Source organism: Herpailurus yagouaroundi, unplaced genomic scaffold (assembly GCF_014898765.1).
Source record: "Herpailurus yagouaroundi ecotype Mexico unplaced genomic scaffold, PumYag 162, whole genome shotgun sequence".
In the NCBI taxonomy this organism is placed as follows: Eukaryota; Metazoa; Chordata; class Mammalia; order Carnivora; family Felidae; genus Herpailurus; species Herpailurus yagouaroundi.
The window spans coordinates 14,220,462-14,234,548 of record NW_024412403.1 but is presented as its reverse complement, the minus strand read 5'-3'; the positions used below and the strand labels follow the sequence as shown (position 1 = coordinate 14,234,548).

General features: G+C 41.0%; 1 protein-coding gene across 1 annotated transcript; it reads right to left on the bottom strand.

Moving 5' to 3' along the window:
- Positions 1–3,005: 3,005 nt before the first annotated feature.
- KRTAP8-1 (keratin associated protein 8-1) lies at positions 3,006–3,601 on the bottom strand. The gene has a single exon (XM_040483605.1). The coding sequence runs from the start codon at positions 3,534–3,536 to the stop codon at positions 3,345–3,347; it is 192 nt and encodes a 63-aa protein (XP_040339539.1). The 5' UTR covers positions 3,537–3,601; the 3' UTR covers positions 3,006–3,344.
- Positions 3,602–14,087: the final 10,486 nt, after the last annotated feature.

Here is a 14,087-nt window from a genome sequence, read left to right as displayed (position 1 = left end):
AATGTATTTATTCAGTTTTTATTTTTATGAATCCTACATAAATATCAATGACAAATAGAAGAAGCTGACAAGGAAATGGGAAATAAAAAGCCATAATAAAGGACCCTCTAATTGTTCCAAATTGGTGGCACAAAGGTAAATCACTTAGGGGTATTTGTTTAAATTCCCAGACCCTGGAGAAGATTTTCCCATCTAAAGGATGGTGGAGAGGGAGGACTGAGCATAAGCATTTTTGTTTTTTGGGGGGGGTGGGCGATGGGGGGTGCTAGTGAATGAAAGGCAGAGAGAGAGAGAGAGAAAGAGTGAATCTCATGACATGCAGAGAGAGAAATGGAGAGAAAGTGAGGAGCCTGGAGCAGGGTTTGAACTCATGAACTGTGAGATCATGACCAGAGCCAAAGCCAGGTGCTCAACCGACTGAGTCACTCAGATGCCCCAGTACAAACATTTTTTAAAACCATAGGTGATAGAAGTGAATTGCAGTTAAAAATTGCTGAATATAGGATATAAAAATTGCTGAATAAGAGATGTAGGACATTTTCATATTACTTAGGAAAATATGAATTTATAAAATTATCCAATAATACATTTTTTCCTTTAGGCAGAGTATGGCACCATACCCCAGTACTGCGATTGAAAGGTACCAAGCACAGATGTACTTCAATGCATATCTCATATATCTTTGGATATATAAGATTTTTCCCTTTCTTTGTTAGCTTGTGATGTAAATGTTTTTCTTTTATTAAGAATTATTTACCTGAGGATGGGTAGATAGATTGATAGATGATAAATGCGAGAGAGAGAGTGTGAGTGTGTGTGTGTGTGTGTGTGTGTGTGTGTGTGTGTGTGTGTGTAAGTAATGGCCTAAAACAATGCTTCTTATGGTGTGGTCCTCAGACCACCTGAGCTAGAATCCCTGGGGTACTCCTAGAATCTTTAGATTTCTGGCTCATCCACGTTGTTGCAAATGGCAAGATTTCCTTCTTTTTTAAGGCTGAATAATATACCATTGTATATATACCACATTTTCTTTATCCATTCACCTCTCCATGAAGGGATACTGTTTTCATATCTTACCTACTATGGATCATGCTGCAATGAAATGGGAATATAGATATCTCTTTGAGATAACGATTTCATTTTCTATGGGTGTATACCCAGAAGAGGGATTGCTGGATCATCTGGTAGATCTACTTTTAATTTTTCTGAGAAATTTCCATATTGTTTTCCATAGTGAGCCAATTTCTATTCTCACCAACAGTGTATAAGGGTTCTCTTTTCTCTACATCCTTACCAAACATATCTCTTATCTTTTTGATAATAGCCATTCTAACACACGTAAGATGTTAACTCACTGTGCTTTGGTTTGTATTTCCATAATGGCTGCCAATGTTGAACACCCTTTCATATACCTGAAATAAGAATCATAAGAAGTATATGAGGTGAATAATATGTTAATTAGCTTGACTGTGGTAATCATTGCACAATGTATACACACTTCAAAACGTTCTGCTGTACCCCTTAAATCTATACAATTTTTATTCGTCAATTATACCTCAATTAAGTTGAAAAAAAAAATGGGTTTCTAGATCACACCTCAGATGTACCACATCAGAACTCCTGTAGGTGAGTCATAATAACTTATCCTCCCAGACAACTCCCCAGGTGATTCTCCCACATACCACATTTTCAGAAACACTGGGTGAGATAGCTCTCTGAGGTCTCTTCAAGCACAAATTTTATGTAACTTAGTCATCATTCTAGAACAGTGGAATAGACATCCAGCTTCTATCTGACCCTCTGATTCCTGAGAAATCCCTCTTTTCTTTTTCTATTCTATTCTAACATGAATGTTTAAATTTCAATTCCCAGTATGAATTAATACGCAGCTCCTAGAAAGTTTCAAACTGGAAATTGTATTGACTATCACAATGGTGTACTGGGAAAGAATCCACTAGGTAAATCCTTGAACAAGATGTCTTTTTGAATTTTGTTAAAAAGATATCTGTTGGATGAAATATGGTGGAGAAAATATTCTCTTTCAAATAATTTCTCCAAATAGCCTTTATGTTTTCAGCTACAAGGTGAATCATAGGCAATATGTGCAGATACTCAAGAAAAGAGCAGTGTTAAGCAAAGCCTGCTGTCACCAAGAATATTTGTACTATACATAAAATGCTTTCAACAGGAGGATTGAGACTTTTGACTTGGCTTATAAAAGAAATAATGCTCTTTTCTCTAAAGGAACACAAAAGAAGGCTGATATATCTTCAGAAACACTTCTTTAGAGTTACTTTTCCCCCCCATGTTTATGAAGTCACTCATATCTTTAAAGAGTAAAACTCACTACCTGCTATTGACTGTACAAAGATTAAGAAGCTTTCCATCACTGTTTCTAACCTGGAGTTTCCAAGCTGTAAAATAAACACCATAGATATTTTGCTATGAGAGAACTATTCCTTCCCCTAAAAGACTCTCAGACTCCTAAAATAAACCTATAGGTATTCTATTACATGAGGCCTCAGAATCTTTTAATAGGTATTTTATGCTACTTTTTTTTTTTTTTTTTTTTTTTTTTTTTGTCCCTGGGAGAGGGAACAGAGTGGGTTTCATTTGCACTCATACGGACATAAGTGGAAAATCCCTCCACCCACCCCTCCACCCTCCCCACCTCCCACCACCCTACCACCCCATGCCCCCACCACCACCATGTTGGGTTTCCTTGAGGAGGGGCAGGAGTCGGGAGATGACAGACCCCAAGCACTGAATGGTACATTGTTGGCTCAGAGATTGCAGGTGGATGTCAGAGTTAAATGAAGGTTAAGACAAGCTTTTTTCTTTTCCTCACAAGCAGCCCCTTCGGACTGTTTATCACACCCAGATCAAGGATTATTCGCTTTCTCACTGCTTCTCAAGCCCACGGGAGAAAGATAAATCCACTTCCCTCCCCCACTCGGTGTAACAGAAAACGTGCACACACCAAGAAAGGAAACTAGGCTCAGGTGTGAGTGGTATGCTGGTTGAGACAAGTTTATTGAGAATTCCACACCCACACCCACAACTTTATCAAGAGTTGTGAGCGTGCTGAAAAAGTCAGAAGAAATACATGTTTGGGTATCAAGTTTCTGAAAATGTCTCAAAGAACATCATGCAGGGAAGGCAGCTGGAGGCGTCATCGGCTCCTTCCTGTTCTTCCCTCCGGACTCCAGGGCTAGGCCCGAGAAGCAGCGCCTGGGAGGTTGAGCGGCAAAGGAGGACTGAAGACAGAGGTAGGGGGAGGGACGCGGAGGGGTGCCTCTCAGCCTTGGGAGAGAAGATTCAGCGCCTCGGCAAATTTCAGCAAATCAGTAGAGATCAAATGGCCAGTATCTTCTGAAGCCGAAGGCCCCACAGCCGTTGTAGCCATAACCGAAGCCGTAGCCCACGGGGGAGTAGGTGCTGCCGTAGCCACAGCCCACGCTGTACCCCAGGGGGTAGCCGCAGCTGCCCCAGTAGCACCCTGGGAAGACGGCCCCGGAGAAGGTGTTGCAGTGCATGGTGTCCGCAGTGGAGGGCTCAGGGAGCAGGGGAATGTGTTTCCTCTGTGTGATGGATTCCCCAGGCTCCGAACCTTCTTTATATACCCCGGCGGTGAGGCGTGGTGAAAAACACCAGGCCCTCATTTTCATTCTTGACACCACAAAAAGCTCATTAATGTGATTTGCCCTTGCTTTAGATGTCTTTACGGCTGCTTAAGAAAGCTGTGATGTCATTCGATGCAGGCATAGGATCCCTTCAAACAAAGTGTGTCCCTCCACTAAAAAAAGCATTGCAGTGACTTCAAAGAACTGAGTCCCACGGACCCGAGACCTAATTCTCTGCAAGCAGTCTTTATACAACCCAGAAAGGTTCTGAGCTTGTTAATTCTTATTCTTGCTCTCTCAGGGTCCACAGGACACAGTTGGAATTCAATAAATCTGTGTCAAACGAATTAACAAACGAAATAATAAATAGTGAATCCAACTAACACTTGACGTATTTCTTAGCGTTCACTTGATTAGAGAATTCTCTTTTTGGTAATGTGCAAGACAAATGCTACAGAACTCGCAGGGAAGTCTCCTTTTTATTTTTTTTTCTCTGTGTATAGCTACTCTGGTTTAAGAACCGGTTAAAAAATTAATCATAATTATAACTCCCACCTGAACTATATCTAACATCACGTTTTGAGACCACTGCCTGAACTAATAACCTTATAATTGTAAAAAAAAAAAAAAAAAAAAAATGGAGTTTGTGGATTTACTCTCAAAATGAACTGTCAAATAATTATGATTTGTTGATCTTATTTTTAAAATAATATTGAAGGGAGCCTGGGTGGCTCAGTTAGTTAAGCATCTGACTCTTGAGCTCGGCTCAGGTCATGATCTCATGATTTGTGAGCTGGAGTTTTGCCAGCTGTGCTGGCAAGGGGATGCCTGCTTGGAATTCTTTGTCCTTCTCTCTTCTCCCCTACCCTACTCATGCTCTCTCTCTCAAAATAAAAATTAAAGAAAACCTTATTTAAAAAATAAAAGCATTTCAAATAAATATTGAAAATAGTAACAAAATAAAAACAGAAAAATGAATGGCAAATTTTATCCTGAAATGTGTTTTGTTGTTGTTGTTGTTGTTGTTGTTGTTGTTGTTGTTGTTGTTGTTCTTCACTGGATCTAATAAAAGCAGATTATCTGACAAATGTGATGAAATTGTGAAGGGCCAGGTAACATACGAGGTCAACATTTCACTTCTCACTTCTCAGGAGCGGGAAGGGAAGCACTCCTCTTTAAATAGAAATTCAGTTCTCAAATATGAATGAAAGAAGGGACAAGATGGATCAAAAGTAACTTGAGTCACACAAGACCTAATAACCTATTCTAGATACTTGCACTGAGATTGCCCAGAATGGCACTTAGTAGAAAACATACAGAAAATACAGCAGGACACGTGGCACAGAAATAGAAAGGCACAGAGCTATCACGAATCGTTCTCACAAGGCCATGGAAAGAATACGTCTTACATACTGCCCCCCAAATTTTACTTTAGATCCTAGAGATAACTTTCCTCCCCGTCACCAGCAACTAAGGTCTAAATTTCTGGGAGTACATAGAGGTCACAAGTTGAATCCAAAGGCAAGGTGAAACACCTGGAAAAACACAAAACTCTGCCAGCCTTCTAACCACTGACTGATTAACTACAGAAGACGCCTTTTTGAAAATTCACAGAGCTGTGCCGCCATCTTTGTTCACGAACAAAGCTCCATGGCCACTTACGATGACTCAGATCTTAAAATCCAAACACTTCATGTGACTTAGGCCTAAATAAGTTCAGGGAATTCAAATTAGCTTTGCTCCCAAAATATAAAGGTATTCAACAGGAGAGCCTTCCCTAAAAATCATAGAATGATTTACACTATATTTCTTCTGCCATCACATTGCTCTGCTCTTTAAAGAAAAACTGATAACCTTTAAAAAAAAGAAAAATGAAACAAAATATAGCATTGTACACTGGAAAGGAAAAAAAGATTTGAATTAATGCCAAAGTTCAATTATGACTCTCTGTTTAAATGAGTTCCTCCCTCACCACCTACCCATTCTGAGATGCTAGCTGTGCCCTCCAGGGCACAATACCCAGCTCTGTATCTGAGTAGTAATGGTGAATAAAAATTAAAATAAACTGTCTTTTTAAAATACTAGTCCCTGGGGGCACGTGGGTAGTGCAGTCAGTTAAGCATCTGACTCTCGATTTTGGCTCAGGTCATGATCTTATAGTTCGTCGGATAGAACCCCACACTGGGCTTTGCACTGACAGCTCAAAGCCTGCTTGGGATTCTCCCTCTCTCCCCCCTCTCTTTCTGCCCCTCCCCCACTCATTCATGCATTCTCTCTCTGTCTCTCTCTCAAAATAAATAAACATTTTTTAAAAAGCTTTAAAATCTTGGGCCCTATTAATAGTAAACATCCTGATTTTTCTCTAGAAAGTCTACAAAAAAGCCTAACCCAAGAAACTTTTAGGGAGACACATTAGCAGCAAGTCATTGTAAAACATAACTCGTAGCTAGCTTAATCCTACACGGCGCCTATGAAAGCTTTATTCTGATATAGGTTTATTTAGGGAAGGTCTAGGGCCTGTAAAGTATGAAGTTTATACAATGTTGAGAGTCTTTTTTATGTAAAAGAATACAACGTAAAAATATAAAATTAAATGCAAAATTAAACATTTGTTAAATGCTCAAAGAAATCACCAAAAAACGTACACACTAACAAAAATTACAATTATTACAAAATTCTGAAAAAAGTATTTTTACTACCTGACTGCCTGTCCTGGTTCTATAATATTTGTTCCACAGATGAGCTTCTAACTCCAACATTTCGAACTATTTTCTCCACTATGCATCCTGTACTGAATTCCATGGGGCAAATTCATATTGAGATATGACCTCTGACCCTGCATCATCGTGTCAAAAATTTGGGGTGAATTGGCAGAGTGGATGGTAGAGAATTCCTGGAAACCAGTCCCACACAACAATGGCTAGAAATAGCCTAATCAGACACGGAAGTGACTGCAAACCACATAAGTCTGTCCCCCCAATATCCACATTAAATGTATCTCCTACTCAACCTCTCCTTAAGCCAGGTACCAAAAAGGTCCACAGCCTTTCCAGAGCCTCCCAACGTGAGAGGAAATGCGATGCAGGGAGCCCCTAGTGGAAACTGTCTAAACCAATTGCAGTAAAATGTCTCGCTTTTGTGAGTGTCTAAAAAAAAAAAAAAAAAAAAAAAAAAAAAAACAGGGCCATGTGACATGAAGGTTTAACAAGGAGAAAAATACTGTATTCTCACATAAAAAAAAAATAACACAGTACTGGACTAATTAATCATTACTGGATATTTATTGGTTTGGATAAAGTTCATGACCCTTTTCTCTTTTAATAAAAATCTTAAGATATTATTTAATAAATAACTTGATTTCTCCTTTCATATTTCTTTGATTTTAAAGAAGGTCTGACATGAATAAACATAGGGAAGAATCTTGCTCGATTTTCTACAAAGGAGCAAGAAATGCACTATGTACAGATCTTAAGAGTCAATTTCAGCATGCACAATAAAAGTAGTTCTTGTCATGGGCGCCTGGGTGGCTCAGTCAGTTAAGCATCCGACTCCTGATTTCAGCTAAGGTCATGATCTGATGGTTTGTGAGTTCAAGCCCCGTGTCGGGCTTCATGCTGACAGTGCAGAGTCTGCTTGGGATTCTCTCTCTCTCTCTGTCTCTCTCTGCCCCTCCTCTGCTCTCATGCACTCTTTCTCTCTCTCAAAATAAATATATAAACTTTAAAAAACAGTTCTTGTCTTATAAGCTTCAAAGATACAGTTTTCAGCTTCAAAATATTATTATTCATTAGTAATGAGAGAGAAATTACAAGGGAATGTTTTAAATGAGTTTTAAAATATATGCCAGTGGTTACTCTATAATACAAGAATTCTCTTCCATTTGTTTTTTCAGACATTGATTCTTACAGACATTTATTGGACATCAGCTGTGTTCCAGGTATATTGTTAGGTACTAGGGATCTGAAGATGAATGAGAAATGGTAATTAAATGGAAAATGATATGTAAATGAATAAACAATGTTATACATTCTAATCTGGAAGTCCCTGCTGCCTTCTGTAGACTTTAGGGATGAAGGAGAGAGTGAACAAGTCTCCTTGAAAAAGGCAGCAGTGGCCATGGAATGCAAAACTTCATTATGGAAGGGATACATATTTGAGCTGGGTCTTGAAAATGAGTTTTTTATCGGTGGGCATTGTATGGGGTGGGGGGTGGATGGTGGCTTTAGGGGATATTCCAGGAAGAAGTGTTTTAAAGCAAAGCCTCAACAGTGTTAAATAGTGCAGGAGTCACAGATGATCCAAAGGGTCCATAGCCATAGTGACAGGAGAATTAATGGAAGGTGGGGCTACAAAGGTAGTTGGGGGCATATGAGACTGCATGTGCCATGGAGTCAAAGGGAACCACTCATGCAGTAAGCTAGGAGTGGCATGATCAGTTTTGCATTTCTGAAAGATCACTACTCTGACAGTGTGGAAAGAATTAGAATGGGGAAATCCTGGAGGTATGTATGAAGACCAGATTTAAAATTGTATCTAGTAGGAATGCAAGAAACAAAAACCCAAGCCGAAACCTGCTTAAACAAAAAGTTTATCTTTCACAACTAATAGGAAACAAGAACACAAGCAATTCCAGGGCTACTTCAGGGCTTGACGATATCAGGGTGCAGAGCTGGGACACTCAGTCTCTTCCCATGGCTGCAGGATCACTGTAGCAGGTGCATGCTTCATATTTCTCTGCATCAACATCCAAAACCAAGAAGCAGAAAAGAGGACTTCTCCCACAGCTCCTTTGCTATCTCCAAAGAATTCATTTCATATTTGCCTTACAGTGGATTCCCATGATCCAGAATGGAATCACCTCTCATGGTTGGGCCCCAGAGAAGGGTGGAAAAGCATGTACCAGGCATTTTCTGCCGGTATAGTGCTAAGCAGGCTCTGCCAACTTAGAAAGAAGGAAAGGAATGGTCACTGGATTGATAATCAATAGAGTCTCATGAAAGCCATCACACCAAGTCAGGTAAGAGAGGACAGGAGCCTAAACTAGAGTGGCAGTAGAAACAAGGGGATAAAAGTAAGAGTGGTTAGAGAGGTAGGGGCGCCTGGGGGGGAGGGCTCAGTCAGTTAAGTGTCCGACTCTTGGTTTCAGCTCCGGTCATGATTTTGCAGTTCATGGGATCAAGCCCTGCATCAGGCTCTAAGCTGACAGAACAGAACCTGCTTGGGATTCTTTCTCTCTCTCTCTCAAAATAAATAGATAAACTTAAAAAAAAAAAAAAAAAAAAGGACTGTTAGAGAGGTAGATTGAACGCATGTGGGTTAACACTCATCTATCAGGATTGTTACCCAATACCCCCACCAGGGATTCTGATACAAGACATCCATGAAAGACACTGTAAGAAGGAATACCGAAGGGCAGGGCTTCCCAATCTTTTTCCCACATGGCACATTACACATCTTTAGGATATAGTAGAATAACCAAGTGGGACTCGCTGAGAGACAATAGCCATGCCCTGAGCTCTGCCACTCCAGATCCTGCCCAAATCGTCCAGAGGCTTAGACGAGCAGTGCTTCTGGCACACCGGTCATTCGGTGCTGAGATCCTCCAGTTAGGAAGCTCTGTAAAGCACTTGGGACAATTAGAGACAATAAAAGAGCCAGTAGAGACAGCATCTAATTATTGTTACAAGAAGCTTATAAAGAGAACTGTCATGCTTCTATAATGTAAAGTTATCCCGGGGAAGATGCTCGCTCAGACCCTTGATTTCAATCCTCCTAACTATTGCTTTTCAGTTACTGCTGTCTGACAGTCAAACACTGTGACCCTCAGAGCATGACTTCCCTTCAGTTAATTTACTAACTTGCATACAAAATTTAATTATTGTCATCTAGGGCCTCATACTCAGAAGCTGTATCTGGTTTTCAATATTAAAATAAGATCTACACCCATGCTGTGAGCTGATACTATCTGAACAATCAGAATCAATACCGAGGAGTCACCCTTGGCACCCCCTCATTTGCAAATCCAATCTATGACAACGTGCTGTCAATTTTACCTTCTACAAGTCTCTTGAATCTATTAATTTCTCTCCATCTCCACTTCACTACCTCTGTTCGTTTCTTATTATTTCCTAACGCTACAAACTACCACAAACTTGGTAGCTTAAACGACATAAATTTATTATCTTAAAACTCTCGTGGTCAGAAGTCTGAAATCAAGGTGTAGTCATGGCTGGTTTCCTCTGCAGGTTCTGAGGGGAGAATCTGTTTTCTAGCTTTTTTTAGCTTTAGAGGTCACTTGCATTCGTTGGCCGTGGCCCCTTCCCTGCCTTCCTCTGATCTCTTGCTTTTACTACACTACAGACTGTGACCCTCCCGTTTCCCTCTTCTAAGGATCACATTGAGCCCGCCTGGATAATCTAGGATAACCTCCCCAGATTAAGATCCTTAACTTACCCATTTCTGCCTCACGACCAGGTAAGGTCGTGGAAAAGCAAGGTAAGGTAACATATTCACAGGTTGCAGGGATTCAGAGCAAACAATTTGGGGGACCCATTTTTCAGCCTGTCACATTACCCAAAGCAAGCTATTTATTTATGTACCTACACTGCTGTAGTGCCTTCAGAGCTAGTCAAGTGACAGCTTCCTCCTTACAATCTGCTTCCAATAACCAAAGTGTATACAAAAGGCAGATCTGGTTATGATAGACACACACATACACACACACACACACAACACACACATCAAAATGTTTCAATAGCTTCCCACTGCTTTCAGGATAATTTTTTAAAATTTATCTTTAAACTATCCTAAAAGCTCCAACTCAATGCTTAACCTTCACTGTCAATGTACCTTCTGAAAGGTACCATCCTCCTTCTCACTCTAGAACCTTAGCACTTGCTGCCTATTCTGATGGAATTCTTTTCCCTCCCCTCCCAGAAACCTCGAGACACCAGCTCAACCACTTCCTTTGGAAGGCCTTTCTGTCCTCCCTTCCCCTGAATGAGCTATATCCACCGAGAGCATCATGGAAGACCACCATCTCCCCCGTATCTGCAGTACTTTTCATAGTTGTCTTTAACTCTTACCTAAGTGACTGATACCTGGTTCACTACCCTGCTCAGTCATGGGCAGAAATGATGCCTTTAATCAGCCTTGATCCCTCTCTAGCTCATTACTGGGCATGGTGTAAGTTTTTCAATAATATCAACTGAATGAATGGATGCATTAATTAATTAATATTTTAAATGTAATTTGGCCACTCACTTGCTGTGAGAATTCAGGCTCATCACTTTTCTGGGCCCCAATCCATTTGACTACAAAATGAGATGAGTTCACTTCCTGGGACTCAACACCTCAACCATGGTATGATCCTCACATCAAAATCACAGATGAGCCAAGATTACAATGCGACCCTCTCTCCTTGGAATTTGGTCAATTAAGTACACGGCTATATGAGCACTTTTGCTCACCGCAGTGCACACCCCTGCTAAGACAAAGTAATGGGCTCCCAGCTGCCATCACTTTAAAAAACAAAATGCGGTGATGGAATCACAGAAGAGAATTGTGGAAGTTTCTGCAAAACATTCCACCACAATAGTTTCCGAAGTTTGGTCTCTGCAAGAATTGCCCTGGATACTCATTTTAAATGCACATTTCTAAGCTCCATTCCTTTAGATTCGTATTCACTGGGTCTGAGGTAGGGCCAAGGAATCTGCATTTTTAATAAGCAGTCCCAGGGATTCCAATAAAGGCAGTGCTTCGGTCACACCTTGAGAAATCTGTAGTGTTCAATGGGAAGCTCTCTGAAAGGTGTCCTCTTTAACAAAACACAAATCTCAAAATGAGATGAGTGTGAAGTGGTGAAGGATAAAAAGGAGACACCTTCTTAGCCAGGCTTGATAAACCAGAGTTAATATGACTTATTATCATGGGTAACTTTGCTTCCCAGGAGACATTCAGCGATGTCTGGAGACATTTTTGTTTGTCACGACTGGGGTGATGCTGCTTCGCATCTAATGGGTAGGGGCCAAGGTTGCTGCCAAGCAGCCTACAACGTACAGGGCAGCACCACCCCCTGAACTCTCACAACAAAGAACTATCCAGCCCAAAATGTCAATACAGCCAAAGTCAAGAAACACGGTCCTCAAGTCAAGATCACATGCAGTCAAATATGGTTGCCAGACAATACGCCCCAAAAGTGTCACAGGACAAGCCCAGAACTTGCTGACCAAGTCTTGGGGCTAACTTGAGACACAATTTCAACACCTTGCTATCTCAGCACTTGTGGGGCTAAGCCACGTTTGTGAGGTCACTTGGTTAATTATCAGGGCAAGCACCTAATTACCGAAGCTTGCTATTTGATGCAGAACCCATGATGTGTCCTTAAGAAGTAAGGTGACACCACAGTGATGCCTGGATGCATAATCAGCTCACTGACTCTTGTCAGAAGCACCTCACAGGTGCTTAATGACCAACATGAAAAGTCATCCCCAGGAAGGTATGTTTTTGCTGTCAGCTTTTAGTCCCTGGTGGCAGAGGAAGGTCATTTTTGATGTCTACTTTCTATTCATAGTAATGCAAAACCGGGAGCTGAGGTCCACTTTTTGGACACAAAGGGAGGGTTCAAGCCAGAAACTGGAACTGTGTACAAATTAAAAGCAGAACACCAACCTGTAAGCTGAGTTAGTCCAAAGGAAAAAGGTTAAGAAATTATGGTCTGTTGTGCTACCTCAGCACTAAACAGACTCACTGATGACTATAAGCATGACACTTCAGCATCTTTACTCACTGGTTGCCCTTTGGAAGGCTTAAGGTTATGTCCTTCTGCCTTAAAAATGTTTTGTACTAACTGCCTAACAACACACGATGGCAAGCTTTGTTTACCGGAAGCATCGTTTCCTCAGTCTTTGCTGACCAAAAACTAAACATAAAAATAAATATGAATTTCAAAAGCAGGACCTATGTCCCCAAAGATTTCTTTGTCTTAAAATTTAAGGCTGCTCATTAGGAAAGTCTTGAAAATTCTGAAGTTGCAATCGACTGCATTGGACAGAGACGTTTCAACATAGAGGCAATGAGACACATTTGTAAAGAGATCACCTAAGAGGGGAGAGTGACTGGAAGGGGAAGAGAAAAGAACAGGACACCCCAACTGCTAACACTGTTGTCAAAGATAATGTCAGGAGTTTCGCAGGCAAGTCACTGCAAAGGAACTGGTGTCTGAGAAATAACAGAGTATGTTTAGAGACAATGATTCTCAGCACATTTAGGATGTCTTATAGAATATCTGAAGAGGTCTCTGCCTGGCAGGCCTCAGAAGCAAGAAATACTTCCATTTATCTGATAGAAAGTTCTCCTGCTTCAATTTTTAGTGCTTTTTCTCTTTCTGCAGTGGAAATGAAAAATGTCAACTAGTTATTCCGTAAATAGCAGTAAAAGTAGAACAAAAACACAGGAAAAATAGTATTTTTAAAAACTTTACTTTTTTGCTGAAAATCTTCATACCATTCCGTCAATACTTGCAAAATCAAGAGTGAGATGCACGTCCCTCTCTACTTCCTTAGGGATAAGAATCTACCGGACGGGGCCAGGGCTCAAACTTTACATGCACACAAATCACCTGCGATCTTGTCAGTGAAGGGCCCAAGATTCTGCCTTTTGAACGGTGATGACAATGCTGCTTGTCCTCTGACCATATTTTAAGGAGCAAAGGATTAAGCTTTTTCCCTAGGGTTTTAAATAATTATAATAATCCCATAAATATCTATCAAGTGTGTGCGATGTAGCACATTGAATTAGGCACAGTGAATATCCGTAAGGAACTCACAGTCTAGTGAGGGAATCGCTGGGGGCAAGAAAGAGAAACGGCAGCCCTCACCTCATTAATGATGAACCAGAGCATTCCCCACGTCCGTACACCAGCTCTGGGACATCAAGTCAGGCAAGGTCAGTCTGCGACAATGACGGAGTAAGGTAAAAACAAGACTACTCTGTAATCACAGATGAAAACAGCAACACTATTCCAACACAAAACTGACGAAGCATCGTCTTCAGTGACCACTGCCTCTTTACCAGTAACAGCTTCAGGCTTTGTCCAGTAAAACTGGATGTAAAAACTGTTAAAGTGAAAACTGTTAAAAACTGTTAAAACATCCAATCAGAGAATAAGGCCTGCTTCACGACAGTACCTGTGGGAGACAGAATAATGGTCCCCAAAGAAGCTGCCATCCTCATTCTGGAAGCTGTGAGTATGTTATGTTACATGGCAAAGGGGAGTGGAGGTTGCTAACTCACTGGCTTAAGGCAGGGAGATACCCTGGATCCTCCGGGGTGGGGTGGGGGGGGGGGCAATGTAATCAAAAGTGAAGGAGGAAGTGAACGAGGAAGGCAGGAGGGTCAGAGTCAGAATCAGGGAGAGAGACTGGAAGATGTTTTGCTGCTGTTTGTGAAGATGGAGGAAGGGGA

Excerpts from the sequence above, each read along its gene's own strand:
- KRTAP8-1 (XM_040483605.1), bottom strand. The coding sequence starts at position 3,536 with ATGCACTGCAACACCTTCTCCGGGGCCGTCTTCCCAGGGTGCTACTGG.